At 36.9% G+C, this 27,738-nt stretch overlaps 1 protein-coding gene across 2 annotated transcripts in view; it reads left to right on the forward strand.

Annotated features, from left to right (window-relative positions):
- Positions 1-27,344, forward strand: part of GALNT2 (polypeptide N-acetylgalactosaminyltransferase 2) — a 101,036-nt gene extending 73,692 nt beyond the window's left edge. For both annotated transcript variants that reach the window (XM_042796020.1, XM_032985403.2), the window contains exons 8-16: positions 3,693-3,780; positions 7,641-7,728; positions 8,284-8,387; positions 13,221-13,347; positions 17,337-17,429; positions 17,636-17,719; positions 19,592-19,718; positions 23,046-23,165; positions 24,453-27,344. In XM_042796020.1, the coding sequence (XP_042651954.1) occupies positions 3,693-3,780; positions 7,641-7,728; positions 8,284-8,387; positions 13,221-13,347; positions 17,337-17,429; positions 17,636-17,719; positions 19,592-19,718; positions 23,046-23,165; positions 24,453-24,608 (987 nt within the window). In that variant the 3' untranslated portion in view covers positions 24,609-27,344. The remainder of the gene's footprint in view (positions 1-3,692; positions 3,781-7,640; positions 7,729-8,283; positions 8,388-13,220; positions 13,348-17,336; positions 17,430-17,635; positions 17,720-19,591; positions 19,719-23,045; positions 23,166-24,452) is intronic.
- Positions 27,345-27,738: the final 394 nt, after the last annotated feature.

A 27,738-nucleotide genomic window follows, 5' to 3' on the forward strand; every position in this document is an offset into this window, starting at 1 on the left:
ATTTATAGCTTCCAAGAAACAGTCTGAATTGAATCAGTTCTACAATACTCTATCTGATGTGCTGTAACCACTTTAGAAAGCTGTGTCTCTCCCACCTTGCTTGTGTTAGGAGCACCTGAGATGTCAAGCTCTTGTCTTAATTGAAGGATGATCCATCCCACAGTTTTCTTCTTTTGAGATGGTTTCCTGGTTAAATTATCTTGTCTATTGACCATGCTTGCATAGCATTCCTGGAGGGATCTGACACTGCTAGGGATTTTTCTTCAGCAATTCGAGCAAAGGCTTAAAGCAGAAGCAAAATATATATAAAGTGAATATTTTAGAGTTCAGAATGTGTACAGATACCTGTGTAACCTGGAACTGGTATATCTTTTCCCTCTTTGCTCCTTCCTGGAGAATGTTTTTCTGCCTGATTCCCTAAGGCTGCATTTTATGCCTCTGTGTGTGTGTGTGTGTATTAGTACGCATTAGGGGAGATTAAACAAGGAGATAGTGGATGTTAACCTTTTGATTTCTTCAGAATGTCAACACAGTAATAAGTATACACAGTCTTGAAAACATTGGGAACTACACCTATTTAATGAACATTTGTGTACCTGGCTCTTTCCATTTAAAATTTCTAATTACTTTGGCATTTTATTCTTATAATGCATCAGTTACATGAGAAAAATAAAAATTGAAAGGTTCTGGTGCTGTACTGAACCAATCTGGCTTCGTAGCATAGCTGTAAATCCTATATTATTTTAGGAAGTTATTTTTAAACGAGTATCTTAAAAGGAAGAAAACCCCTAGGATTAAGAAATGAGATGTGGATTCCTTTTTCATATCTGTCTCAAATTTTTGTGACCTTGAATGAATCAACTTTTAACTGGCACAATGCTGAAAAGAAAATATTTGTATTTTCTCTTGAGAGTGTTGTTAGGCTTAATCTTTGAAGTATCTTGAGATTTAGGAGGAAGGGGGGGAAGCAATGTATGCAGAATCTTGAGGATAATTTCTGATAGTTTATGAGAATAATATGTAATAGTCTAACTCTCTAGAGCATACATAAGTTCCTTATGAAATACTAAGATGAAATAGTCTGCTACAAATTTCCAGGCACTAGAGACTTACAGTATTCACAGGCTATTTCTTTCCATTGTCCTCATCAAGAAGCACATGGTTTTCCAATTGTGTGTTCCATTATAAGTTATGGTGTAAACCCTTCAGAAAGATTTCTACTTTAATCACACTATGGATAAATAAGTATCTTGCTTTAGGATAATTTAAAGGGAGCAACTGCTTTTTAGTGTTTTAAGTGAATGAACTCTGTACTTTGGAGATCTCTTTAGCAGTCTCTGCATTAACAAATTTGTAGTGCCCTGTGAAACATCACCTTAAGAATGTGTAAATCTTTTGTCTGTTTTGCTGCTGAGCAAATCTGTAATTTCAAATCATGGAAGGAACACCGTGTTTCCAAGCCAACAAAATGGGGGTTGCACATGGAACTGAATGCTCACAACCTGGGTATTTGTCTGTTGGAGAAACAACTATAAGTTGTTTAAATAATATGTTAGCTGTGGCAAGTGCTGTTAGTATGGTGTCGCACTGATGTTGATAGAACTAATCAGACCAGTAATAAAAGCCTGAGAAAATTCCAAATGCATAGAGACAGCATGCTACCTGCTTTACTCAGTGTGGTGGAGGTAAGTTGAAGCCTAAATGAAGCTCCACTTAATGTGACACCCGATAGCTTGGACAGCTTGTACCACCAGGTTCAACCATGCAAAGTAGAACCATTTAAGAAAATGCAAATTTTTATCAGAAAATGTTTTCAGAGGTGGGCGTAAGTGTATAAGCTGTCTCAGTTTCAGCTAATGAAAGAAGGAGAAAGAAAGGAAGGGTGATTTGTTTCAATTCTGTCTTTCGTGCTGATGGGTGTATTGTGTATAACTGAATAGACTGCATATCTTCTGTCTCATCAGTCTTTAAATATTTTTCCTAATTCAATCACGTATATAGAATATCTAAAGTAAGGTCATGGGTACACCCGAAGTGCTTTAATGGTGTAGAAGGGCACACAAACAGTGTTTGGACCAAGCTGATTAATACTTAATAGCAGACCTGATTAGATGTTGTATGACATCCCTCAAAAAAGCAGATATTTGACCTGAGTAGTATAGCTGCAGTGATACTTAAAAGAAATACAGAAATCAATAATGAGTCTTCAGCTTTTAGCTTAGTCTTCAGCTTGGATTCTCTTGGATTCACTCTTTTTGGATGATACAGAAGTTAGTGACCTTTTGCTCAATCGAGCAGAATGACCTAGTAAATGCCAACTATATAATTAGGGCTTATTAAAATCAGCACAGATTGAATAGTTAAGATTCAATAAACTGAAATGGATGTTTAATGTCCTTATTGGACCAAGCAAAACATTTGACTAAGAGAGTTGCTTTTAAGTCTCTTGTTATGAGCTCAAGCTACTCTCATACTAGTTTGGTTTCAATCTGTTCTGTATAATACTGATTAGCAAGGGGCGTGCATTGCTGAACCACTGTTTAGAATATATGTATTGTTGTTTGAATGCATACTTATGAAATAAATTCTTAAAATGGAGATGTTTAGGTTGGTATGTTGTTTTTTTTTTTTTAACCGTGAGAACCATTTCTCTGTAACGGTTACCAAAATATCTCCTGTTTGTTCAAAACATTTTTTTGTATTCACAGATTTGGTGATACACTGTTCTGAAGTTATCTGTGCTCTCTGAATGATGTTAAATTGTGGAGCTCAAACTTTTATTTTGAACTCAAGCAAAATGTTCCATCAGACTACCATAGAAGTTATGCTTCAGTGTGTAAATGTAACTTTTCTTTTTTCCCCAATAAGTAAGTCATGAAGACAAACTGGCTTAACCATTATACTGAATTTCTAATATTAGATGAGTCTTTTTTTAGCGTACTGATGTCTTGTGATCCTACTGGATGATGCATGTGGAATTGTTGGAAAGATTCTTGTTTTTTCTTAAACTATTTCAACAAAAACATTAGCTAAGGTAATTAATATTGCTCAGAGTAGTATACGAGACCATGGTTGGACAGAGGAATGTGGTATCTGTACCACTGGAATCTCGGCTGCTGGAGATTAATACCATTCATTAGTTTGAGGTGGTTTTAGGAACTCTTTCCTATCCAACTATCTGACTGGGAAGTGTGATTCTTCTAGTGTGAAATGGTTTGGCATTAACCTAAGACTTTTCCAATTGCAGAAAGGCCTAAGCATTTCTTAAGGGTTGAAATAATAAGGCTATAGCACAATGTGTGGCTACAGATTTGCTGTGGAAAATATGAATTGCCTGGATGCTTCTTTTCTTTGAGCTGGTTTTAAAAGTGAGAATGGAAGTACCATTTGCTCAACTGCCTTTAGAACTACAAGTTTGCTGCCTTCTTCAAGAGCGAGTCAGAAGAGGGGGTTTACTTGAATATAAGTAGCCTAGAATAGGAAGAGGTTTCCCAGCTATATAGTGCAGTTTCTGCTTTCTGAAGCAGTGCTGAGCAATGCTATTCATAGCTCAAAGCTATAAGTTGAAGTAGGGGGAGAGCTGGGGGAGACTTGCTAATGAAATCCTGCTGAACTGTTCAACATCTCATCCTACCTGAATCTTTATATATCGGTTTCATTATTTCAATATTACTTTCTAATATTTATTTTAGGACAAGACCAGAGTTGTGTCTCCTATTATTGATGTAATTAATATGGACAACTTCCAGTACGTGGGGGCGTCAGCTGATTTAAAAGGCGGTATGTACCTGTACTGGAGTACAGATTTTTAAAAAATGGCATGAAGAATCAAAGCTTATAATCACTGCAGTTGTGGAATGGGCAGTTAATGTACTGTTCTTCCCTTTCATATATCTAGTTTTAAGTTCTATAGGCCACTTGTTTCTAGGATTGGATTTTAATTGACCTTATTGTCCTCTGATTTAAAACAGTTCATTATACTAATTCTTATAAGCTTATGCTGCCTTCTACCAAGACTTGCAAGACTTGTTCCAACGTTTGTGGGATTGTGTAAATGTGTAAGTAGCATCTTATGGCCAGATCTTATCATTCTTTTTCTAGATAAGACAGGCTTTAATTGCTCACTAGCTTAGAAGCCCATTAGCAATGCAGTGCCTGTGAGTTTTTTTTCAAGATGCTGGTTTGCTTACAAAATTAAACTCTTCTGAATAAGCAGAAAGCTTTGGAATGTGTTTTTTAAAAAAATATATATATTTTTGTTAGCCATGATCTGTAACTGAAGGGAGTAACCTTTAACCATGAAAATTTGTAGTGTTTATACCTTTACTGCTACAAAATTCCCTGTTAAATTGAGTTTAGAAGTACTACAGTTAAACTATGTCTAGCCAGTGTAAACGGTTGACAGCAAGTAGTAGAGAGGCCTGTGACGCCCTCAAATAAATAAATAAATAAAATCCCCTCCTCTCCTTTTCCAAAGAGGGGGAGGGCAGCCACACACTAAAATCCTTACTCATTACAAGTTTTTAAAACTTCTTTCAGTTTGCAAAAGTCTAGCATTTAAAATAGCTGTTCTCTGTCATCTATCTGTCCCCCCCCCTTTTTTTTTCATAATTGTTCCCACAACCCTGGAAAATGAACTGTGTGCATAAAAATGTAAGATGAGCCATGATACAGAAATTATGCAGTACTGTTCCCACAGCGTTTCAACTTTTTCTGAATGGGCTTTCTTGAGTGAGAAAGGAAGGAAAAAACAATTTCAAGCCTGTTCTTTCATTTACTAGTCTCTAACTGGCCATCAAGCATTGTTCCAGTAAACTAAAATAAAAGCAATATTTTCAGAATGTTGCATATGCTTCAAGTTCAGCAGTGATCGGGAGGTGAGAGGTTCTATATCCTTTTAATTAACGTTTTGAAGTAACACCTACAGTGCATATATTCACAGTATGCTAATGGATACTTCTGTGCTATTATCTGTGCACCAGCTTTATTAAAACCTTAAGGCTTTTACCCAATCTATTCATTATACCTCGAGTATGGAAATCTCTATACCATTATGTGACTCTTATTATTGTCTGCAGTAGGAGGAAGAATTCTTTCATTGAAATGTTCGATTGGTTCCTGCGGGGTTCATGTTCTTTAATTCTTCCCAAGTGAAGTGGATGAAGATTGAGAGATCATTTCACTTGTTACTGCTGCTTTTCATGCTTCATCTTTGGAACTAAATTTCTTTTTTCTTTTTTTTTTTTTTTTTTTACTTTAGTGCTCAATTTTCTCCCCTTGTACATAATAGAAATAGATTTTTTTATTTTAAATTATTTTTTTTATTTTAAAAGTGCATGGAGCCTCCATACTTCTGGACTGAGTAGTGAGCTGCTGTCTTTTTTTATTATTTTTAAAGTTAACAATAGAAATTTTGCACATACCAGTGTTTAAAGCTATTTGGGGGTCTGTTGAAACATGAATAATATATTTCTTTTCAGTTCCCAGAGGACAGATTACCTTGTTAGAGGCGCTACAGAATTTGGCATCATGGGACACTTTCACTGAGGCCAAGTCTAAACATGGAAACCAAACTATGCTTTCAACCTTAGCTATACTATCTTTGTGGCTGAAGCATAGAGACTTGAGACAGCTGGGACACCATTTGTGCCTCGTCTGTTTTGAAATGACTTAATCACCGAAGACAAGCAACCTAGCAAATGCTACAGACTTTTTAAAGTGGACAGGGCTGAAAGAATTCCCAAGTCTGGCCAATACTAAATCCATGCACTTCATGTTACAATTTTTTTTTTTGAGGGGGGATTTGCAAAACTGTTTATGCTGTCCTGAGAAACACTTAATTACTGGAATAAACTGTAGTTAACTGAGATGTAATAATTTAGAGTATGCCTATGATGCAGTTTACACTGGATAGAATTTCATATTGGATATGCACTTGTGTTTAAAAATACTCCTTTTACAGAGTTACTGATATTATCTCATTGAGTGCAGATTTTTCCCAGAGTCAGTGAAAATGGAGACAGAAACCCAGTTTTTATGGGTAGACAATTTATACACTTGTTCGGAGTTTGCAAGAGTGCTGTGTTCCAAAAGAGACCCCTTGTGTTCACTGGAGTGTATGTAACTCTATCTCTGCTGCTTCTGTCGGGGAGCGGTAGGTTTTTTTTCAAGTTCTCCCAGATGCAAGTAATTTTGCTGGGTATGTATGATGAAATGCGACTTTTTAACTGCATGGAAATATTGGAGCTCATTTTACTTTTTATGCTGGAGGCTTTGCAGTACTGTAGGTTGTAGCCATTTTACTGTTTTGCTACCTGGAGTTTTGGAGTAGTTAGACGGTTTTTCATTTTTACAGTGCTACACTTCATGAAATACTCAAACATGGAGAGAAAGAGTTGGCATGCATGCTGTAAAGGCTATTCAGGATAATTTCTGTATTTTGTGTGTGTGTGATGAATATCTTAGGAGTTAAAATGAAAGCTCTTTAGTTCTAAATTCTCTGCATCAGTCATTACTATGCACGTTTATGGATGCAGTCAGTTTGTAGGACTGTAATTTTTGTCTGTTTACCTTAGTTTTTTCCCCACTTCCCCACAAAGTAATTGCTTTATCTTTATGCTGGAGAAAGAAAATGTTGACATCTGTACATCAGAAATCTGGAAATCATTCATTACGTGACCTCATAGGATCTAAAAGCATTTGGCATCAGGCAGTCTGTGTAAGGCTGATTTGCTAGGTGTACTGGGGGAGAGCTATGGACCTTGTGTAGTTTTTTAATAGATGTTTATGCTTATGGGCATAACCCACCTCAGCTGTTAGGACTTTCCTATAGGAAGTTTGTCTTGTATTAGCTGTGTATTCTTGCCTAAAGGAGGTAATGCGAATGATTGTCAGGTAAAAAGCTTTTGTAGGTGACCTGTTGGTCTTGCCTATTCTAGTGATCTTTATGTGATTCTGTGCTTAACTCACAGAAGGGCCAGACAGGCGGCTGTTGTGAGTACACACATGTATGTACATACATGAGGGAAGTAAGATTTTGGTGCTCCAGCGTTTGCCTCGGGTTTAAAAAATTATGCACTTAGAAGCATGCAGTGGGAAAGCATGAAGTTCAATGAATGTTAATAAGCTAAGTGGGAGCTATATAACCTGTTGTGACCTCTGTGACCGGGAGCTCTTGCTGACAGAGGAGTACCAATAGTACTGCATAAAGCCTGTGTAAACATAACTAGGTGATCGTTTGAGAAGAGTTGAAATGCAGTTGTACAGTAAAGACTGTTGGGAGCATTTGAAATGGCTGGAAGGTCTTCACATGATGTTCTGTTTGGTGTGAGATGTTGTATTCATGTCCAAGGCCTTTTCTTTGTCGCTTGTTGACTGGGTTTCTTTCTTTGTGTAATGGATGGCACAAGAGAAATCAAAGTTATTTTGTGTTTGAGATTTACTTTTTAATTGTCCTGCCAACTTCTTTACCTTTCATCTGGACCAGATTCTTTTCCATTCCTTTTCTACCCAGAAATTTGTACAAGTTTTACATTTTTAATTTAAATTACAGTTCCCAGTGTTTTCAATCAATGTTATGTTACTACAGGTTGAATGATGACCACTCCTTTTTAACATCCCACTCTCTTTTCTTCCTGAAGGCTTTGATTGGAACCTGGTGTTCAAGTGGGATTACATGACACCAGAGCAAAGAAGAGCACGCCAAGGAAATCCAGTTGCTCCCATAAAGTATGTCTATACCACCAGTTCTCCCTCTAATAGCATGTAGTTGGCAACTAAGCAAAGTTAGAAATCATGTTCTCTGAGTCTGAAAGAGGATCTTCATTATAGCTTTCATTAATATAGAAATTTCATTCATATTTATGTAGCATTACAAGACTCTCAGGAATAAATTGTGTTTAAAATAATACTTTAAAGCACACTAGTGGATTATTTACCCTTACCAAAAAGTAGATGTTACTTTGTTTAAAGTTGGTATGTTTTGAGAGCTAAAAATACAACATCAGTTTTAATGTTTTATTACTGGCACAAATTGCCACCCGTTATTTAAAGAACTTGTGAACCAAATGAAGGATTTGGAAACTGCCTCAGAATGTGGTCATAGCACTATGTATGCTATAGAAACGTATGCAGACAACATGTGAAGCAATAGGTGCAAAATTAGTTGCATTCGAAAGCATTGCAGTTTTTTTCAAGGAGGTATTAACCTTGAGATGTAAATGATAGTTTCCTCCCAGTTCATGATTCTGTAAGTATTCAATTTATTTTTTCTTGTCTGTTTAGGACACCCATGATAGCTGGTGGGTTATTTGTGATGGACAAATCCTATTTTGAAGAACTAGGGAAGTATGACATGATGATGGATGTTTGGGGTGGAGAAAACTTAGGTATGTATATTATTTACCTTCAGATTAGTCTTGAAAGAAAGCACGTCATCAGTGCTTTTACTGTCATGGAGTTATGGTCTTCTGGATTTTGTACAAAAAGAGTTAAAACCAGAGTTAAAACTTCACATGCGTTAGTGGCAAAATCCAAAAGGTTTATTTTGATAAAAGACTGTAAACAAGGTAGGAATTATATGCTAACTATGACAGAATAAAAATATTTGTTAAGCCGTTAATTTTTTTTATAATGGAAGTTGGCTGATAAAATAAGAAATTACAGGATGTAGACAGGCAATTACTTTTGAAAATGCTATCCTGTTTGAAAGTCATATCCGCATCTACAGTTATTGATTAAAATACAGTAATGTTTAAATGCTGGCAATTTAAGGCATGTTTTAAGATGTTGTTAAAATTTCATTGTGAAAAGTAGAGCACGGGAGTTCACAAGTTTAATGTTCTTACACCTTAAGAAATCAATTAAAACTCAGCTGACTGAGGTATAATCTATTTTTTAGCATTAATAATACTATACTACCTGGCATCTAAACTTAGTGAGTTTAAGTTTATACCCCTGCTTTAGCCATATGAGATAACTATGTTTGAGAAGGCATCCTTCCTTATTTTCAGATGTTTAAGTGAGTGGGATTTAGGGAAGAAGGGCTGAGAGAACTTTTGCTTTAGCCATTTCTTCTTTGACCTGGTAGTTAGGGCTGGCTTTAGTAGGTTTTTTTGCTCTTTGCATTACAGTATTGCACAAAGTTTTTTCCAGTTAAGACCGGTATGCTTGTATTAAAACAAAAAAGATTTGGGAGGAGCAGAACTCTACAATTTCTCAAGACTTCCAGTCTGTTATTAGTTCAGTTTTTTACGGTAGATATGCATCTCGGTTATTTTAAGTGGTGTGTTTTAGAACCAGTTCTAAGGATAGAAACTTCTTTACTGCACGTGCTAGCTGCAAAATCCTGAAATACCTTGAACTTCTAAAAACCCATGAATATTTTGAATTACTGATATATGCATATGCATTGAGCATATGCTTGGCCTACAAGGAAACGTCTGCTGTATACAGCACACTAAGTATGGAGATGTGGTAACTAAATGTTTGACACTGCTGTAAGGAATTAAAGGCTGGAAGAGGCATTCTTACAGTCCAGTCTCTGACCTTCTCATGCACTACTCAAAGAAACCTGTTACGTATTTTGAACAATTCCTTTCTGTGTTTCTATTTTCTCACTATTTTGGCTGTATATCGCTGAATTGTATCAATATGAATATAATAATTTTTCATTTTTTTATATGTCCTGGAAAGTCATTGGATAAGCTTATTACAGCAGTACTTGCATTCACTCTGAAAACCTCCTTTGCCACTAGACCACCTAAATATTTGATTAGCTGCAAGCATGTACTTGAGTGACTGAGTTTTGTAAAAATTTAGCAGCTGCTTTCATGCTTTGATAATCAAGGCCTTGATAGCAGGAAAGGGCACAAGCAACAGCTCCTCACTCAAGGTGAGAAGACTGCATGCAGAAAGCTGTTTATGTTGCTCCTGCTGCATTCTGTTCCGCTCCTCCATGGGATGGAGTATATGGAGACTTTGGGGTGCCTTTTCTCTGTTCCCTGAAAAGGCGAAGTCAGTCAGTACAGCAGACAGCTAATGATTTATTTGTTCATAGCTGCCAGACTAACTGAAGACAAGTAAAAATCACTTGGTGTATGATTTAATTGGCAATAAATGACACATGCACCAGATACGGGAAATCTGTGATGCGCAGCTTAAAATTCAGCATGCGCACTCATCAGGTCCCTTTACTCTCAAGCATATCTTTGGATCTTGATGTTACATGCAAATAACCTGCTAGATGGACTTGCAATATAATTCTATACATTATATTTATGCTTTATAAAACTAAGCATTTTTCTTTCAAGCATGTACAGAGAAGCTGTTATATGAGATTTTGTTCATGTTAGTATAGTCTCAACTTTACAAATTTCAAGATGGGCCTGCAGTATTTTGCATGAATTAGCGAAGAGACAGTTATTACCATGAAGATACAGTACATTTTCAGATTGTTCCTAAATGTGACTGATAACACGTGCTTGTTGTACAAAACATGGATCAACGTTTGTTCAGTCTCATCTTGAATTCATAAACTCTAATTCTCAGAATCTTTACAATGCTTTTTCATGAGCATACGATTGGAGTGCACTGGAGAACTGGATGGACCATTAGATGGTTTAAGTCTAGTTTGAAAACCTAGGCTTTTCTTAATAATTTTGTTAAAGTCAGGGAGCAAGTAAGACATTCCCTGTCATCTGTATCGATGACACACTACAATAAAAAGATCAAATCTGTTGTTGTGAGGTGTAACAATCTCATGCAACTGAAGAATGTTTGACATGCCATGTGTACCTTTTTAAAGAAAAACTGTGTCCACTGAAATTGTTACAACAGTAGTATTTTTTAGTCCCACTGTCTGAGTATGGCAAAAAAGAAGTCTTGAGTTTGTGGGCTTAAGTTTTAATTGCTGTACATTCCTTTTTCTTTAGAAGCCGTGTTGGTGCAAATAAAAATTAGTTTGCTTCTCCCTGTTTACTAGTCCTTTGCTGTCTTTCCTATTGGGAGATTTTTTTTTCAGCAATTTCACTTTTTTTTGAGAGAGAGATTCTTCAGAATCTAAGGTGCTGGAAAGCATACATGTAGATTTACATTTCTGGGAATTTATGGAAGGAGAATTAATCAAATCAGTATACATAGTGTAGAGGAAGCTATGAATAATGAAAAAAGTTGACACAAGATATTTTATAACTACTTTTAAAACAAAAATACTTTTTCAGTGCCTACGTAGATGACAATGACTCTTTTAGATTAAACCTTCAAATTAATAATTTAAAAAAGAAAGAGCTCGACTTTAGTATTTCTACTATGAATTACTTTAGTATTACAAGTAATGACTTTAGAGTCAAGGCGTACTGCATTGACCTTTATTTTTAACCAGAATCACAATTTAACTCATTTGAGATGTGTATTTTCCAATATTTAAATAAGTTTCATACTAGATTTCAAGCATTTAGTCTGCACTTGCTTGTGTCATGCAAAAGCCTTTATCTTTGATCGGATCTCACTGTCTTCCTTCATTAGGCTGTCCTCACTGAGTGCAACATCCCCTCGTGTTGGGTTAATAACTGTATGAACTTTCCAGCAGAACTCTGTAATGCTTCAGAGTGGTACAAGTAAACTTCTAATCCTCTGCTTTCACAATTTGAGCAGTATGGGACCAAATTTGAGCTCTATATGGGAAAGCCTGGAGTCTTCTATCTATGTGCAATTAATTCTGGTAGAAACAGAATTGCTTTTGTTACTAACTTCTTTAAGAGAAGCAGTGACCAGTCATTTACAGTGATTCTCACTTTTTTTTTTTCATTCTAAGCTCAAAATATGAGGTGTAAGACTGAAGTCAGTCCTGTGAAAAATGTGCAGAGGAAATGTCATGTTCAGTTGCTTTAAAAATTACCTTTACCTATTGTCCCAATTCAACTGGAAAATCAAGACTGTAAGTTACTGGCAAAGACAATATCGTCATTAATATTTTTGGAGGATGATCTGTCTATAGATCGGACTACGTTGCCTGTCCAGGCTTTATGAATGTGTCTAAGTGGCCTTGATGCAACATAATTTATGACTGAAGTAAAACAAATAGGAAACGATCCTTGTAAAAGCAAAGACTGTTCAGAAGGAGGACAGTTAACTTTTCATAGTCAACAGTTGAAATCACAGCACCTTTTTTCTTTCCCCTTCTTCTCTGAATAGACCATCAAGAAGACATGCTCTCTTAACTTTTGGGGGGTTTTTTGTTCAAATTAAATTTTTGAAGTAATGCTATTTTTATGTCTTTTGTGTACATGGGAGGAAGGCTTCTGGGGGAAGGAATGACAATATAAGTCATAAAAGGTAAACACTGTAAATTAGAGCTGCTTATCTTTTTTATTTTTGTTTTTTAATCTGTGGAAAGATCATGATTATGAAGAGGCTTGAAACTATTGGTAGCACTCAGTAACAGCTGCTGGATTAAAAGAGCAATCATCAAAATTGAAACGGGTCTACTGGAAGTACCTTTCTTACTTCACTTATTCGGAATGAGTGAGGAAGTGTTCTCTGTCAGCACTAGGTGACTTCTGCTGTCAAAGGTCTAAGTTGAGAAGGGTGTATAAATATCTCTAGACATTCTTGTCCTCAGTAGCTAGATCAGCTCACTAGGTTGTCTTAGAAGTGTACTGTTCATGACCTTCTGTTTATAGAAGTTGCATCTTTATTCAGGCTGTCTTCAAATCAAGATTGACTTGATATAAGTCCTTCCATGGCCAGTGTTTGGTTATCTATTATAAGAAGTTAGCAGCGCAAATCTGTTGATTTCTTTATCATGCCTTGATTTTGTCTGCTATGTTATTCCATCTTTAGCTGAAAAATTTCATTATAACCTAGATCATTAATTTATCTGCTAAGTGTATCTACTGTTGCTTACGCTTTAGATAAAGAACAGTAATAGTACATATAGACCTAATTTACTCTGACAAATTGCAGCATAGATCATGAATTTTGGGAATGCTGGCAACCTCAGATAAGAGAAGACGTACACGTTTGCTTCCAAGTTAATATGATTATTTCTTCTGGGCTTGGAGTATAATAAATGCTCAGATATGCCTTTGTTTATCCTAGAATTTCTCAGAAAACCATCTTATTCATCATCTTAGCAATAATTACTAAAAGTCTTCTCTGTAAATAGTAAACTACAAAATTACAGTATTTTGTGATGTTGGTCTTCCATGTTTTTATTTCAGAGATCTCATTCAGAGTTTGGCAATGTGGTGGGAGCCTAGAAATCATCCCTTGCAGCAGGGTGGGTCATGTATTTCGCAAACAGCATCCTTACACATTTCCTGGTGGGAGTGGTACCGTGTTTGCAAGGTAACTTAAGTTTTCAGCTAAATAACAATGTTTTGAATTTCTTCAGATGATCAGCAGGTGGCAGTAATTTCATTTTAAGGATTTTTTTCTTTAGAAATATTTGCATTATCTAGCATGGAAAAATATTAATTAAAAGGAAATTAATGACTTTGAGGCAACTACACAGATTGCAAGAAGAACCTGAGGGTTGAAAAAGAGAAACTTCAGTAGATGCAGCCTGAGAATCTGGAAAAGAATGAAATACTTAGCTTGGCATTCTATCAATTTTGAGAGCTTTCTGTTTATTTGGTTTTAAAGAAGGCTTTATTTTCAGAACTGTTTCATAAATCCTCATTTTATAGAAACATTCACTAAGAGCCAGAGTACACTAAGTTATGAATACGCTTTGCTTGCTTTTTGTTAATACATGATCAGTATGTGATATGCAAATAAATATGTAGACCAATTCTGGCATTTGTGCCAGTCTGTTGGCAACTTCATTCTGTATCATATTTGCCTTTCCTGTACTGTGTTTAAAAATGCTTTTTCTATAGACCTAAGAAACTGCAGTATTAAGGGCTTAAGTAATATGCCAATTCATTTTCCTGTTGATGTAACATATAGCAGTAGCTGAAATACTGAGCTATTTCCTCAGTTTCTCCTCTATAGAATGAGGACAGCAATTCTGATTCATGTTCATAGTGGTTTTTAAGTGGATGAAGTATATGCATGAGTATATGGTGGGTGTTTTGACTGAGGCTCTGTCAATTGTAGCTGAAGAATCACTGTAGGTTTTAGTTTAGAGGATTGGGCTTGATGCTGAAGAAGTACAAATCTTAGCCAAAGATTATGTGTGCTAAGAGCTGCAAATAAAATTGTTTATCCTCGAAGGGATATGGAGCCCAAACTCTGTTTAGCATAAGGCAACACAGAGAGCACAGATGTACTGAATAGTGCTCATATATTTGGACTTGTGTTTCACCTTAGATAGATGAACCTCCTTAGGGTGTAAATCTTCTCTTCCATCCTGGTTATTCTGCAAAGATAAGTCTAATGAATTAAAGTGTCTGCTAAAATAAAATCACTGTCCTGTTTCTCCCAGTAGTTATAGTAGGGATTTTTCTCGTCCCTTATTATTTAAGATCTGTATTTTATGCTACAATGAAAAATTAATAATAACAGGAAAACAAAAGCTAGCAATGAAATACCCTCTCTTAATATATCACACTTCTATTCCAGTATTTATAGTGTGCATCAAGAGGGTAGAAAGATCTACCAATTAAACTATTACGTAGTCTAAGGATGCAACCATTTCAGTTTCATAGTAGATTTTAAGAAGACAACATCATAACAAGGAGCATGGTTAATAAAAGTAAATAAATATATAAATTGTGCAGTTAGCCTACTCCTCTGCAGCTTTTCCATCTTTGGGCTGTTGCCAAGATGCTGCTTTTCTTCTGATGTAAAAGGTACTTAAACATAGCTCAACTGAAAAGTAGGGAAAACATGTGGCTGTATGCATGCAAGGGTACAGCAGACATCAGAAATGCACTGTATTAGCAGATTCTGCATTCATAGTGGAATTAAAGCTTTTGGATTTTGCTATGGAGTCAAATCATTATTGTGATTTGATTACTTTAAATGTCCTGACAATTAGTATGACAGGTTTTCTTCGAAGTCACGTTGTGTTTTCCAGTCATTTCTGTTTAAAATGACTTGAAGAGAGATCCCACATGTAGTTGAATAGTGAGGACAGCTGAAGCCTGCAAACCAGTGTCTTGGGTACTTACATCCCTTTCCAGATCTACCTTTCTCTGCAAGTGGTTTATTACCTGTGTCTTTAGCTGTCCAGCTGTCTCAAATTCTGAAATGCCATTAAAGTTCTTTGTTTCATTGAAATTATTTTTGAATTGACTTAGAGAAGTTACTTATCACTTAAAAGCAGGGTTGACAAGTTGCTGTATATTTGAAGGTTTCCGCTTCAGTCAGCTTTCTTGGGTGTCAAACCAATATAACAGAATGTCTTAAAATCAAATTTAGCAGAGAGAATGAGAAACTTAAGGGGTACCCTTGTAATACTGGTAATATCAGATATGTGTAGGACCATGGTGTGCCAAGAAACTTGGTGTGTGAAATCTGTGCTGGTTTTGCAGTTGGGACTTGTTAGCTTACACCATCATCTGTCTTGACTGCATGCAATTAGTTCTGGAGTGCTGTGGGTAAGCGTCCTATTTTTAGCTGCCTAGTCAGTATGCACTGCCTTTAGGCAGCCAAAACAAGTTGGTGATTCTGGATGAGAGACTGGGAGTCCTGTTTCATGAGAGGGGAGACCACATCCTGGCTGTGTGGTGTGGGCAGATACAGCTTGTGTCTGGAAGGATTTGTTAGACCAGTATGCATTGCCTTAATACACCACTTCAGAGGAGCTAATAAACCCTGCAGACCCCAGTCAGCTCTGTGCAACGCTACCTCTGAGGGCTGAGTGCTAGATTTCATTAACTGTGGCTCAGCATTAAGCACTGAGTGTGCCCTATGCTGTGTTCCTCAGTACCCTGCTTTCTTCAGGGTCTTACTAGTTTGGGCATCTACACAGTTTCCGTATCGATGTTGCACTAAGCCTGAACTGCTCATCCCTGAGTATGGGGAAGTGTGCTGCAGGCATGCATTCTGGCCTTGAAAGTGCCTGTGGACTTGTTTAACCCTGGCAAACCATTAGAGTTCTTCTCCCACCATCAAAATCTGTTTGGCCTGTGGACAGCTAAGCTGATGCTGAGCAGGCAACAGGGGCAGGTGCTGAGTGGCTGCCTGAGACAGGCCTGAGAGACTGCGAGTGAAGATTAAACTGAAATACCTCTCTAGTCTGGATTGAATGGGATTTTGCTTACAAAAAATTTAAAGAAATCTTTGCAAGGAAAAAAATCAGTCATCAAACAAAAAAATTAATGAGATCTCTTGACTTTTTTTACTTCCCCATGTCCTTCCTTCTCAGCAACCCACAAGAACTCACTTTATCCTGACTATTTTTTGTCTTTTGAATTGGAAAATCATATTGAAGTAGCTATTGGCTGACTGAGTTTACTCCAGTTGCTTTAGATGAACTTTCTGCCAAATGTAAAATAAGCTTCAGAGCATGGCAGTTGCAAGTGAAATAAGACTTAATTTTGGAAACATAAAATTATGAACAATACAAGTAAATGAGATTTACATGGAAGCCAGGGAATGGAAAAAGGCATTACCCTCTTGCAGTCCAAAAGGAGATTTAAAGACACCAGTTACATAAATACAAGAATTTTAGTTAGAGATGTGTTTGATTGGAAGTAAAGAATTTGAGTTAGTGTTTTTCACATTTATTGCAATAATTAATCTCTCTTGAATTTAAAAGCTTTAGAAATATTTTCTAATTACTGGTTCTCTTCTGTTACCTCAGCTACAGCAGACCTGTTTGGTTCATAACCTTAAAGGTCATGACAGCTTATGTCTTTTTGGAACTTTGAGTTCTCTGCTGGTAGGAATAGGATGAAGACTGAAAATATATCTTGCCTATGTTAGCATATATGTTTTCAGAAAGGTAAAAGACATAATTAAATATTGCCAATTGTTGACATTTTTGTGTTTCCAATTAACTTGCTTATCCAGGTGAACACTTACTGAATTTGACTTCTGTCAAATTACTCTTATAAAAAGAAAAAAAACCCAAACAGACAACAACCTAACAACTTCTAAGAAGCCTGCAGAAAGAGCTCCAAGAAGTGTATTAATTTCTGGATTAAAAACCTGAAGCAGTGATGTGCGTGGAAATGACATAAATTTCATTCTCAATTCATTGATTTCAGTTATGTTACTCTCTGATGGTTTTCTATTACTTGGGTCTTTAGTAGGGGATCTCCTGTCTGGCTTGAGGCAGCAGACTATGTAGTGCTAGGAAGGATTAAAATCAACCCAAGGATAAACGGTATGGTTTAATTGCAGCTAGAGAAAATATAACCTATGTGTTTCATGATTGTCTCTAGAAATACACGCAGGGCAGCAGAAGTCTGGATGGATGAGTATAAAAATTTCTATTATGCAGCAGTGCCTTCAGCCAGGAATGTGCCTTATGGCAAGTAAGTCAAAAGTGCTTCTTTATCCTATTAATTTATTCTTCATGAGATAGCACCTTCTGAGGTGAGAGCAGTGCTAACTCTCATTCATGTGTTATGTCTTTAAGATATAGTTCTGCAGTTCTACTGTTCTTGTTTTCTGTGTATTCCTTAATGTATACGAAGGCAGCAGCCTGACTTTGAAAACTGCTCCCTTTTTTCCCCTCTAGTATTCAAAGCCGAATGGAACTCAGAAAGAGACTTAGCTGCAAACCCTTCAAGTGGTATCTTGAAAACGTTTATCCTGAGTTACGGTGAGTTTTGGCTGTATCGGAAATGGACTTCTCTTTCTTATTTTTTTTTCCCCTCCTCCTCCCCAGAAATCATCAGTTTTTCTTTCTCCCTCCTTGGATTGTAAGGGATGTGTTTTAATTTATTTGTGAAAGCAATGCCTCATGCAGGCATATTTCCTTTTGTCTTTAATTCTATTCTCAGAGCGCTGTTTTCCCCTAGTAAGCTGTTTTTTCTATTTACTGCAGCTACAGCTGCAGTAGCAGGTGTTTTAGAGAACAGTGTCCAAAGGACTCAACTTATTAGAGCCTGAAGTTAGTCTCCTACACAAGCCGTTTGCTCAAAAGTGCATTGTTCTGTATCCTGTTGTCCCTTTAAAGCTCTTGCCTTCACCTAAGCACATGCCTAGTTGAGTGGGGAGACTGATTCCCAGTTCAGTACAAGTAAGGGGAGTCAGCAGACAAGAGGGACTTTTTTTATTGGCATAAAAGCGGTCTTGTGCTCTTTCTGTCTCTTGTTCTGTGTCACTGGATAATCACTAACTAGAGGAGAGGGGGAAGGCAGGGGGGTGAGAAAAGGGAAATAAGGGATAACATTGCTAACAGTTCCTGTAACATGAATGCATCCTAAGTAATCAGAAAAATCCTCTGAGAGAAACCCTTTTTAAAAGGATGAAAAGGTTTTTGTTCAGTAACCTTTTAATAAGTATGTCTGTCAGATCTGAGTGTATACACTAGTTTGTCTGTCAACCTCATTGGTAGTGTAAGAGTAAAAAACTGCGTGGGGCTTATTAAGAATACTTGTTTTTTTTTTCCTGGGGGCATTTCATGTCAGTAGAGTCAGGTAACTGCTAGTGGCATACAGGCTTGGAATGCAAAAGCACCAGCCATTACAGCCCTAGTAAAACAAGTGCAGAACCACACATAGAAAAAAGTCTCATAAACCAGGATGATGCTGAGGAAGTAAGTTATTCTTTACTTTCTTTTAAAAGTGCCTGAGGATATTTATTTTTGTTTAATTTGTCAGAAAAAATACATCTTGCAAGCTCTCCTGAAAAATGTACTACCTTAAGCATTACCTAAGTGTAATGTCATCTTACTCTGTGTCATCTCTTGTGCTCATTCTGCTGGGTTGAATTATTATACTCATAGTCGGAAGTTTTAAAAGGGACTAAGATGCCCTTGCTTTATTGTTTGACATGAACTACATGATCTCATGGACCCTGCCCCACAGCTATAGTTTGTTGAATGGGTTTGCCTAGGTATTTCCATACTACATGAGTGCACTTTATGTGTAACCATTAGTAAATAGATACCAGCAAAACACTGGGGTTTTGTTTGTTTGTTTTTTGTTTGTTTGGGTTTTTTTATTTTGTTGTTGTTTTATTTTGTTTAAATTCCTAACCCCTTTTCTAACACTTCAGTAAAAACAGTCTGCGAAAAATGCAAGCGTCATATTTCTGCCACAAGCTGGCTTGGCTGAAAAAACTGGGCTTGGTGACCTTAACTGAAAACATTAAGCTTGAGTGAACTTAAATGATGTTGTCACCTGTAATTTGCTTTTTGTGCTGAGTTTATATGTTCATCCTCATTCTCTGGTACAAGTCTTTTTGTATTCTGTCCTAAGCTTGCAAGTTTACTCATGTTTGCTTAGTTCATGATCAGATAATTGCCTTCCCTCCTCAGAAAATGATTGAGATTTACAGATAGTAGTCATCATTCATTTTTAACCTATCATCTTGCAAATACTCCAAGTAAAACCAAGGAGTTAAAAAAAAAAAAAAAAACCAAACAAAAAAACAACCAAAGAAAAACAAACAAACAAACCAAAAAAAAAAAAAAACCAAACCACAAAAAACAAACTGAGTTAAGAAGGTATTTCTGGTTTTATTTTAGGGTACCTGATCATCAGGATATAGCTTTTGGGGCTTTGCAGCAGGGCACCAATTGCCTTGATACTTTGGGCCATTTTGCAGACGGTGTTGTTGGAGTTTATGAATGTCATAATGCCGGGGGAAACCAGGTCTGTATGTCTTTTTTTTTTTAATTAAAAAGATCACATATGGGGCGGGGGATCAAAGTGAAACTTTTTAGCTCAAGGATGTACTGTGTACTGATGATAGGAAGATGAACCCAAATCAGCAGATCAGGTATTATAACAGATTGACTAAACTTCTCCCTCAAATATAATTTTGCATTTTCACGATTATTATCTGAGCCCAGAGAGTCATTCAGTGTATATCAGATTATCCCCTTGATTTGTCTCTATTAATATTTGCTTTTACACTAGTGGCCAGTAACTTCCTTCCCAGGAGGAAGCTTTACTGGGATGTCCCATTAGTCATTTCCAATTTGCTGTACCAGGGTATAAAAAAAACCCCATCTGTCTTAAATCCCCATTTAGCTCTTCAAGGAAACAGAGGTGCCTAAATGTCACATCCTAATCGCTCATAGTACAGTGAGTGTTTCAACAAATCCTTTATAATCCTACTCTTAAACTAATTTGCAAATGTGTCAAATCTGTAGATGAGAGCATTCATTATTTCAAAGAATCTATTTATGCAGCTGTGAGTTATCATTCACTAAGTATGTGCTTATGTGCTCCCCTTTTTGTGTGCTGCTTTGTCACTCAATTCTTTTCAGAATCAACCTGACTATAAATCAAATGTAAGATTAATACTTCAAGTACATGTGTTAAAATAGAAGGCTGACCAATTACAAATCTACTGTTAAATGAGTATTAGAATTGTGCTCACTCTGATTTAAATTAGAAGGGGAAAACCCTTAAATCAGACAAAGCCTAAAATAAAGAAGGCCTTTCCTGGAAGATGTATCATGTTGATTTGAATATACTGCCATCAAACATATGAAGGATGCCTCTTTTTCCTGTCATTATAAGAGAATATATTTGGAGAGGCTTTTTCTATTACCTTTATGAAAGTACACATCTTTTCAGAACATCACAGTGTTTTTTAGGAGAAAGGGTGGATGTGTCAGAATTGCCTTGGTGCAGAGATCTTGAAAGGTTCTGGTGATGTTGTGTGTTCTCTATAGCTCCTTGAAGTTATCTTCCTCTTTTGAATGCCTCTCCTTTGAATCTGACTCTTTTCTGTACAGCTTCTTCTGTAAAGCTGACCTTGGCAAACTAATACACACTTACTCTGAAGAGGTCCCTCTGAGAGGACATTCAGACAGGTTAAGAGATAAAACAGGTTAAAACCAGGGTTTATGTCCAAGCAGATTTCATATTGGATTGGAGGGAATGAACAACATGGGAGAAGAGGGATAGAGAGCAAACCAGAGTATTTATATCTGTACTACGTGTTTTGCACCTATTCTTATTAAGAGGATGGGGGGGGGGGGGGTGGGGTGTGGGATTAAGAGTACTTGGATATTATAGGCGGTAGAGACCTTCTCCTATAATTTGAAGTGTACTCTGTCTGACGCTTAGCACAATTTAAATGCAAAATTTAAGTCAAAATGGGATTTTTGCCCTGTGCATGCCCCACCACCTCTTCTCTCCCTCCGCAGTTGTTAGAGTTCCGTGATTAAAAAGGTAGACGTGCACCTCTAAAAGGCTGAAAAAATTGTATTTTGACAATTATGTACAAATATATAGGATTATGGTAAGGAGCTAAAGATAAAGCTAAATGCACTTAGGTGCAAGGGGGAGGTTTCAGGTTAGTGGTGTTCTATTAATTTTGTATTCCTGACTTATGACACTGTTTTTTTTCAGATGTCATGATTTTTGAATGGTTACACAGAGCTATCCTATTTCTAGCCTGTGCCCTGAGTACATACTGTTTGCAATTGTTACTCTCTTCTTGTGTAGTGGAACTTGCTCAATCTTATCTCCATTAGAGCTAGTCACAGTTCCTGGTCACTGGAGGAAAGCAGCTATACACTGCTTCCTACCATGAAGGGCCATCATGTACATGTCTTCAGCAGCAGAGCTTGGAGCTTTTGTGAAGCTCCACCTTTGGTTTTTAAATGTGTTATTTTCTTGCATGATTTCTGTTCTGTCTGAGGCTCCTGCAGCCTTCTGATGGAAGGGTGAAGATGTATAAAGCATTTTTTTCAAGGCTGTAATGTTCTCTGACTACAGGGGTCTCAAACACAAGTTTTACCACTTCCCTATTCAGTATAAATCTTATAAGAGGGCCGTCTATTTCAGGGGCATTTGTGATTCCTGATAAGTTCTGAAAATAACTCGCTTAATTCCTTAAATTGTTTAAAGTGACTGTTATCGATTCTTGTTGACAACTTACGAACTGGATAGAACTGAGAAGGCAAGTAATTTGGCTGTCATCTGAGATTAACATTGAGAATGAAAGGAAAAGTTTTTAGTTTAAGGGTTTTGGAGGCAAATAAAGAGATACACAGAGTTCCCCTATCTTTGTTTTGCATAATTGTAATTATTCTAGGACTTTCATAATACAATGCTCATCTAATGTCTTGCTACCTGTATCATGGCAATTACTTATCACGTGGGTTAGAAGCTCTGTTTGATTCCTGAGTATGTGTTCTCAAAGGAATTTAATAATTGTTAAATCTGAGCTGAAAAGTGATTATGCAAGCCAAAAATTCAGTTATGGTATCAGAAAATAAGTGTAAAAAAAATGGGATGGGATTAGTCATTTAATTTCTTTCTGAAACGCTGATTGCTTGCAAAATAATATTTAAATGTAGCCAGGCTTGGCCCTGTGTATGTAGGGTTTTGTGTTATACAACTCTGAATCCTCTTTAGTTGCTGGAAAAAAGCTAATTGTGCCATTTTAAGTAGCAACGAGTATGATTTGGGTAATTAGCATAGCTTTAGTTGACAGATCAGCTTCCTTCTCCAAAGGATAATTAGACAAATTAAGACCAGTCTGAATCCTGGAGACCAAACTTTGGGGAGAAAGGCATGGAGAGAGTCGGAACGTCAGCGCAAGATCCAGCCCTGCATGGAAGGATGCTGAGATCAAACAAGCTGGGCAACAGTACATACAGAATGGCTTTTCTTTTAAGAGTTGCATATTTAAATGCATTTAAAGGAAACTGTTGTACGTCACACCTCGGATATGAAGTAACATTCTCCCTCTCCCCTTGAGTTTGGCCCTCTCTTGTATTGCTTCCTGGTGGTCTCTGTCATATTAAGAACGGCTGTTTCCTCACTGTGGTGCTTATGCTTTGTTTGGACAAATATTTTAAACCCGAGGACCTGTGTGACTGCCTGCTGTACTGCTGGAAAGCCAGCAGAGGGAGCAAACAGCCCTGAGCTGGCTTGGGGATACTGAAGCAATTGGAATTTCTGCATATGTTAGTTATACACGATTTTGTACACTTTTTTTTTCCTTCCCTTTTCTAGGAATGGGCCTTAACAAAGGACAAGTCGGTGAAACATATGGATCTGTGCCTTACTGTTGTGGACAGAGCACCCGGTTCACTAATAAAACTTCAGGGCTGTAGGGAAAATGACAGCAGACAGGTTAGTATGTCACGAATGCACTCTGCAAACAGTAGGGAAAACAAGCATTGTGAATAAGAATGCAAGAACATGCACTGGTATTTGTATCTTCTATCCATTCTACTCTTCACTCTGTCTTGCTGTGGTTTGTGTGTGTGAAGTTAGGATACATGACATGGTCAGAGCAGCAGGAATAAGCTTGTGTATTGAGCTTTTCTTTTCATAGGCCAGTGTCAGTCTTTATGAACATATAGCAGTTTTATCCCAACAGTGGCCTTATGTAAAGGTTTCACCCATCAGCATTGATGTTTAGCAGTCTTCAGCTGCCACGTCTAATTTCTGAAATAGAATATATATTCCACAATGCATTTTTGAAAGGTCTTATTCAGCCAAGTTTGAAGATTATGTATTCTGTGTCTGAAGAGTGTGGTTTGACTTTTCTTCCTTCTTTTCAGCTGTGACCTATTTATAACAGCACTAGACACCTTTAATTCATTTTTATTAATGCAGCATTGTAACTTCATCTATTTCCCATGCCTGAAGAAAATCAAATTTGCAGAGTCATACCATCATTTTGATCTAGTCATATAACGATTCATCTCTTTCTGCTAAGTCATCAATTCTGATCATCTGCCGGATAACTGAAATGCTATTCCTTGATGAAGGAAGAACATTATTGCCATTTTTGAGAAAATAAGGAAGCAAGATTTTCTTGATAAGGTTTAAAGTTTAAATAACACAATATGTTAGAAATACAACTGAAAAAAACCTTTGTTTTTTTAAATATCCCATATCTGGGATTTCCTCTATCATTAGCATCAGCTTGGGCAAAGAGCTGCTGACAGCACAGATTGACTGGTTGTCTTCTGTATAATTGAAAGGTGTCTGACAGATTTCCGAATTTCTGTAAAGTTGTCTTCAGTGATTACGCTTCCTGCTTCTCTGTGTTCAGAATTGTAGTGTTATGGGGATAGGTTTTGTGATTTTTATTTTTTTCCTTCAGATCGAAGGTTTCACACAGGTAACATGGTGTGACAGTGTATTTCAAAAGTGCTGAAGTAGAAGATGATGATTTGGTGTATTCCATATCTGTTGCAGTGTGTTAGCTGAATGAACAGTTGTTTTGGCAAGGCATATCATAATTTACATCCTCTTATCAAGGATCATCTAAACTGTATACTATTACTGCAGTTTTCACAGCTTTCCCAAGCTCGAGGCAGGGAATCTTATGAAGACTTCAAAGGACAGGATGTAGAACTCATCCTTTTCCTGCTTTTTCCAGCTCAATAACTGTATTTTCTCTTCCAGAAATGGGAACAAATTGAGAGCAATTCTAAACTGAGGCACGTTGGCAGCAACCTCTGTCTAGACAGCCGAAATGCCAAAAATGGTGGTCTCACCGTTGAGATCTGCAGTCCTTCTTTGTCACAACAGTGGAAATTCACACTTAATCTGCAGCAGTAGGAGGACTTACAAGCAAAATGCTGTTTTGATTCATAGACGTTGGGCAAAGTTTTGATTGAATTACTGATGTATTTCTTAAAACTTTCCACGGAACTTATATACCTCAGTATTCCACCTTTATCTGAAAGTAGGAGAGTGCTGAAGCAGACACCAGGGATCCAGGGGGCTTGGAGCACTGCAGAGATGTCACTGAACGTGCCTGCAGCACAATTCCTTCTTGGTGTGAAGACTTCAACGATTCCTTTCTGTCTTCAGTTATGTACTTGCACAGCAGATAATTAACTCTAGGAACAACTGATGTATGATAAAAAAAAGGATCTGAAGAAACACCTGTGGGGAAGAGGGTGTGGGAGGGAGGGTGGGAAAATTTACTAGGAGAAGGTCACTTGAAAACTCCATTTGCATAGAAGTCATGGTTTGTCGTTTCCAGAAACAGAAGTGTCATTTTGAAGGTTTGTTTTTTTTTTTCTCCTGTGTGTACTTGGTAATTTGAATATGAACTTTTCTATGATGGACTCTAAATATAAATATATAAAAGTATATATATTGTCAGCTCCCAATGATTTCTATCAGTTTTCATCATCCTATAATTATCAACAAAGTGATTGAGATATGTATAGCCAGAAATTGGATTGAAATGCTAGGAGAGTGAAACTTTATGAAGGTGCGGATTTTGTGCTGCTGAGTATGATGTCCGTGCTAACACTGGATTGCAAACTGGATCTACTTCTTAACACTTTGCCCTCACTGGAGATCCTGAAACTCAGGAGGAGAAAGAAAATAGCCGAATAAGCCAATACATCTGCACAGATGATTGCTTGGATTGTTTGTTCCAACTTGGAAATTCATTACATATACTCTGGATAACGTTAAACTTGTACTTGATATTTGTGTTGATCATTTCTGTAGTACTTTGTCTTTAAAATACTTCCTTTGTTACAAAATAATATAAACAGGGCAGATCTTTCATGCAGCCATGTGGGTTCAGCACAGTTTTATTCTGGGCCCAAATGAGAAAAATTTCTTTGTCTCAAACTTCCCTTTTGAGTTGTAGAAGTAAGATAGATTGGTAATGTCACTGTTGACAGCACAAGATCTGAATTTTAATTTGCAAGGATGAGCAGCTATGTAATATCTCTGAATTGCACTTGCTTAATTTATAGACCTACTACTGGGGAATTTTCTTCCATTTTGTTTCCTTAAATGTGGCTTTTGAATGGATTCAGGCTTGGCTCTGGGAATCATCCTGGATACCAGCAAATCCTATGTGTTTTTAACCAGAGAAACCATGCATTTTGCAGCTTCAGTATGGCTGTTGTAATTTTTATATTAAAATAGTAGTCAAAGTTAACCCCAACTTTGACCTGTCCTTTCTTATGTTTGCGTAGAGTGTATACTTTTTTTTATTAAAAGCAAATGCTTTGGTGAGCTTTTAAAATGAAAAGGAAAGGTAAATAAGTACTAAGAAGGAAGACAGCGTTGACAGAAATTAGTGCAGGCATGCAGTACCAGGAAGTGGTTTTGGTAAGATGATGGATCTTGGAAAAATGTAAGGGTTGATCATAAGGAGATGAAAAACATCTGCTGTACTGTAGTATTCTGGTACAGTTCCCCTCTTCCTTAGTTCCTGGAAGTAGAGTAGTTCCTGATTTTTCGATTTTCTTTGGCTGTGTCTATATGTTAGGTGGTAATCTTCTGGGCAAAATGGCTTTAACTGTGCCAGCCAGTGTGCCCATAAAGACCTTGTGTATCTGAAGTTATGACTTGCAAGTACTTGCATACCTTTTGGATGGGGGCATTAAATCCAGTTTCTCCCATCCATCACCTGATATTTTTAATGAATAATTAGTACTTTTCTTTTTTGCTTCTTCACAATCCACTTTCTTTAAAACTTCACTGTTTTAGAGGCCATATCGTAGATAAACTGTTTTTCAGCTTTTAGTCTCTCCTTACGTGTAGCCTTTTAACCTAGCTGAGAACTTGAAGGATGTGATTCATAAACATAGCAGTAGATTTTTTCATATTCTGGAATATTAAATGCTGAAATATGGGCTCAGCAGCAAGCCAGTTGTTTAAGGTTTTAAAAAAAAGAATTTAAAAGAACCCACCCAACCACTCGGCTTCTACTGTGGAGGTATTTCCATTTGCAACTTTGATTGTAGTATGGGTAGTACTAACTGAAATCAGCAGTTGCAACTCTGAATAATGACCTGCCTCTTATTTTTGAATCACAATTGCTAGTAAAAAAAAAAAATCCATATTCCACCTCTTAAGTCTTTAATGTCAACTGCTATCATACAAAGTAGGAATATTTTCCACTAATTCCCCATGGATGCTGTGCTTAGGGGTCGTGATATAGGAGCTGTATGTTGCTTTTTTTTTTTTTGAGAGAAAAGACAGGAAGTGGTGTCCTTTTGTTATGTTTACATGACAGTGTGCCAAAGTTACTTACTGTGATTTTAGGGGTTTTTAATGTTGAAAAAATTTGCCCATTTGAAAGACAAATTAAGAGCCCTTGAAGCAAATTGCAATGGAGTCTCCTGAGAACTTTTCTTACTGTCTTCAGAGCAAGAATGTTGATATTGTTTGTTTTGCAGATTTTCAAAGCATAGTTTGGAAACTGTTTTTTCAGTTGGTTTGAAAAGTCTGCTGTACAGAGCTTGTACTTTGTTCATTTTATAGATGGAAACCATCCTTGAAAAATTGTTTAACTTAAATAAAGAAGAATGCTTTATAGATAAGTGTGTGGTGGCTAATATAACTGAGTAAAACCAGAAAGTGTGCCTGGAGCTTGTAGATTGAAGTAGTTTTCAAATGCCTCAGTTCACTTCGTTGTTTCATAAAGTTTCTGATCTGAAAGGGTGTATATGTGGGTGTATACTTGCATTTATGAAAAGATAATTTGTTGTATTTAAATTAATATGATAGTTTGGGGGAAATTCTCTTATTTTAGAAGCTGCTTTACTTTAAGGAGTGAGTTAACACTGACTGTAGTCACCTGAAAATATACTGTCAAGGCACTTCTCCTGCCCCATTAGGCCTAATCTTGAGATTAGGCACTGTCGCCCTCTCAGCTGCCAGAAATCGCGATGCCAGGCGCGGCCGGGCGTCCTGCCACCTGCGGAACCAT

This window comes from Tyto alba, unplaced genomic scaffold (assembly GCF_018691265.1).
Source record: "Tyto alba isolate M040663 unplaced genomic scaffold, T.alba_DEE_v4.0 Super-Scaffold_22, whole genome shotgun sequence".
Lineage (NCBI taxonomy): Eukaryota > Metazoa > Chordata > Aves > Strigiformes > Tytonidae > Tyto > Tyto alba.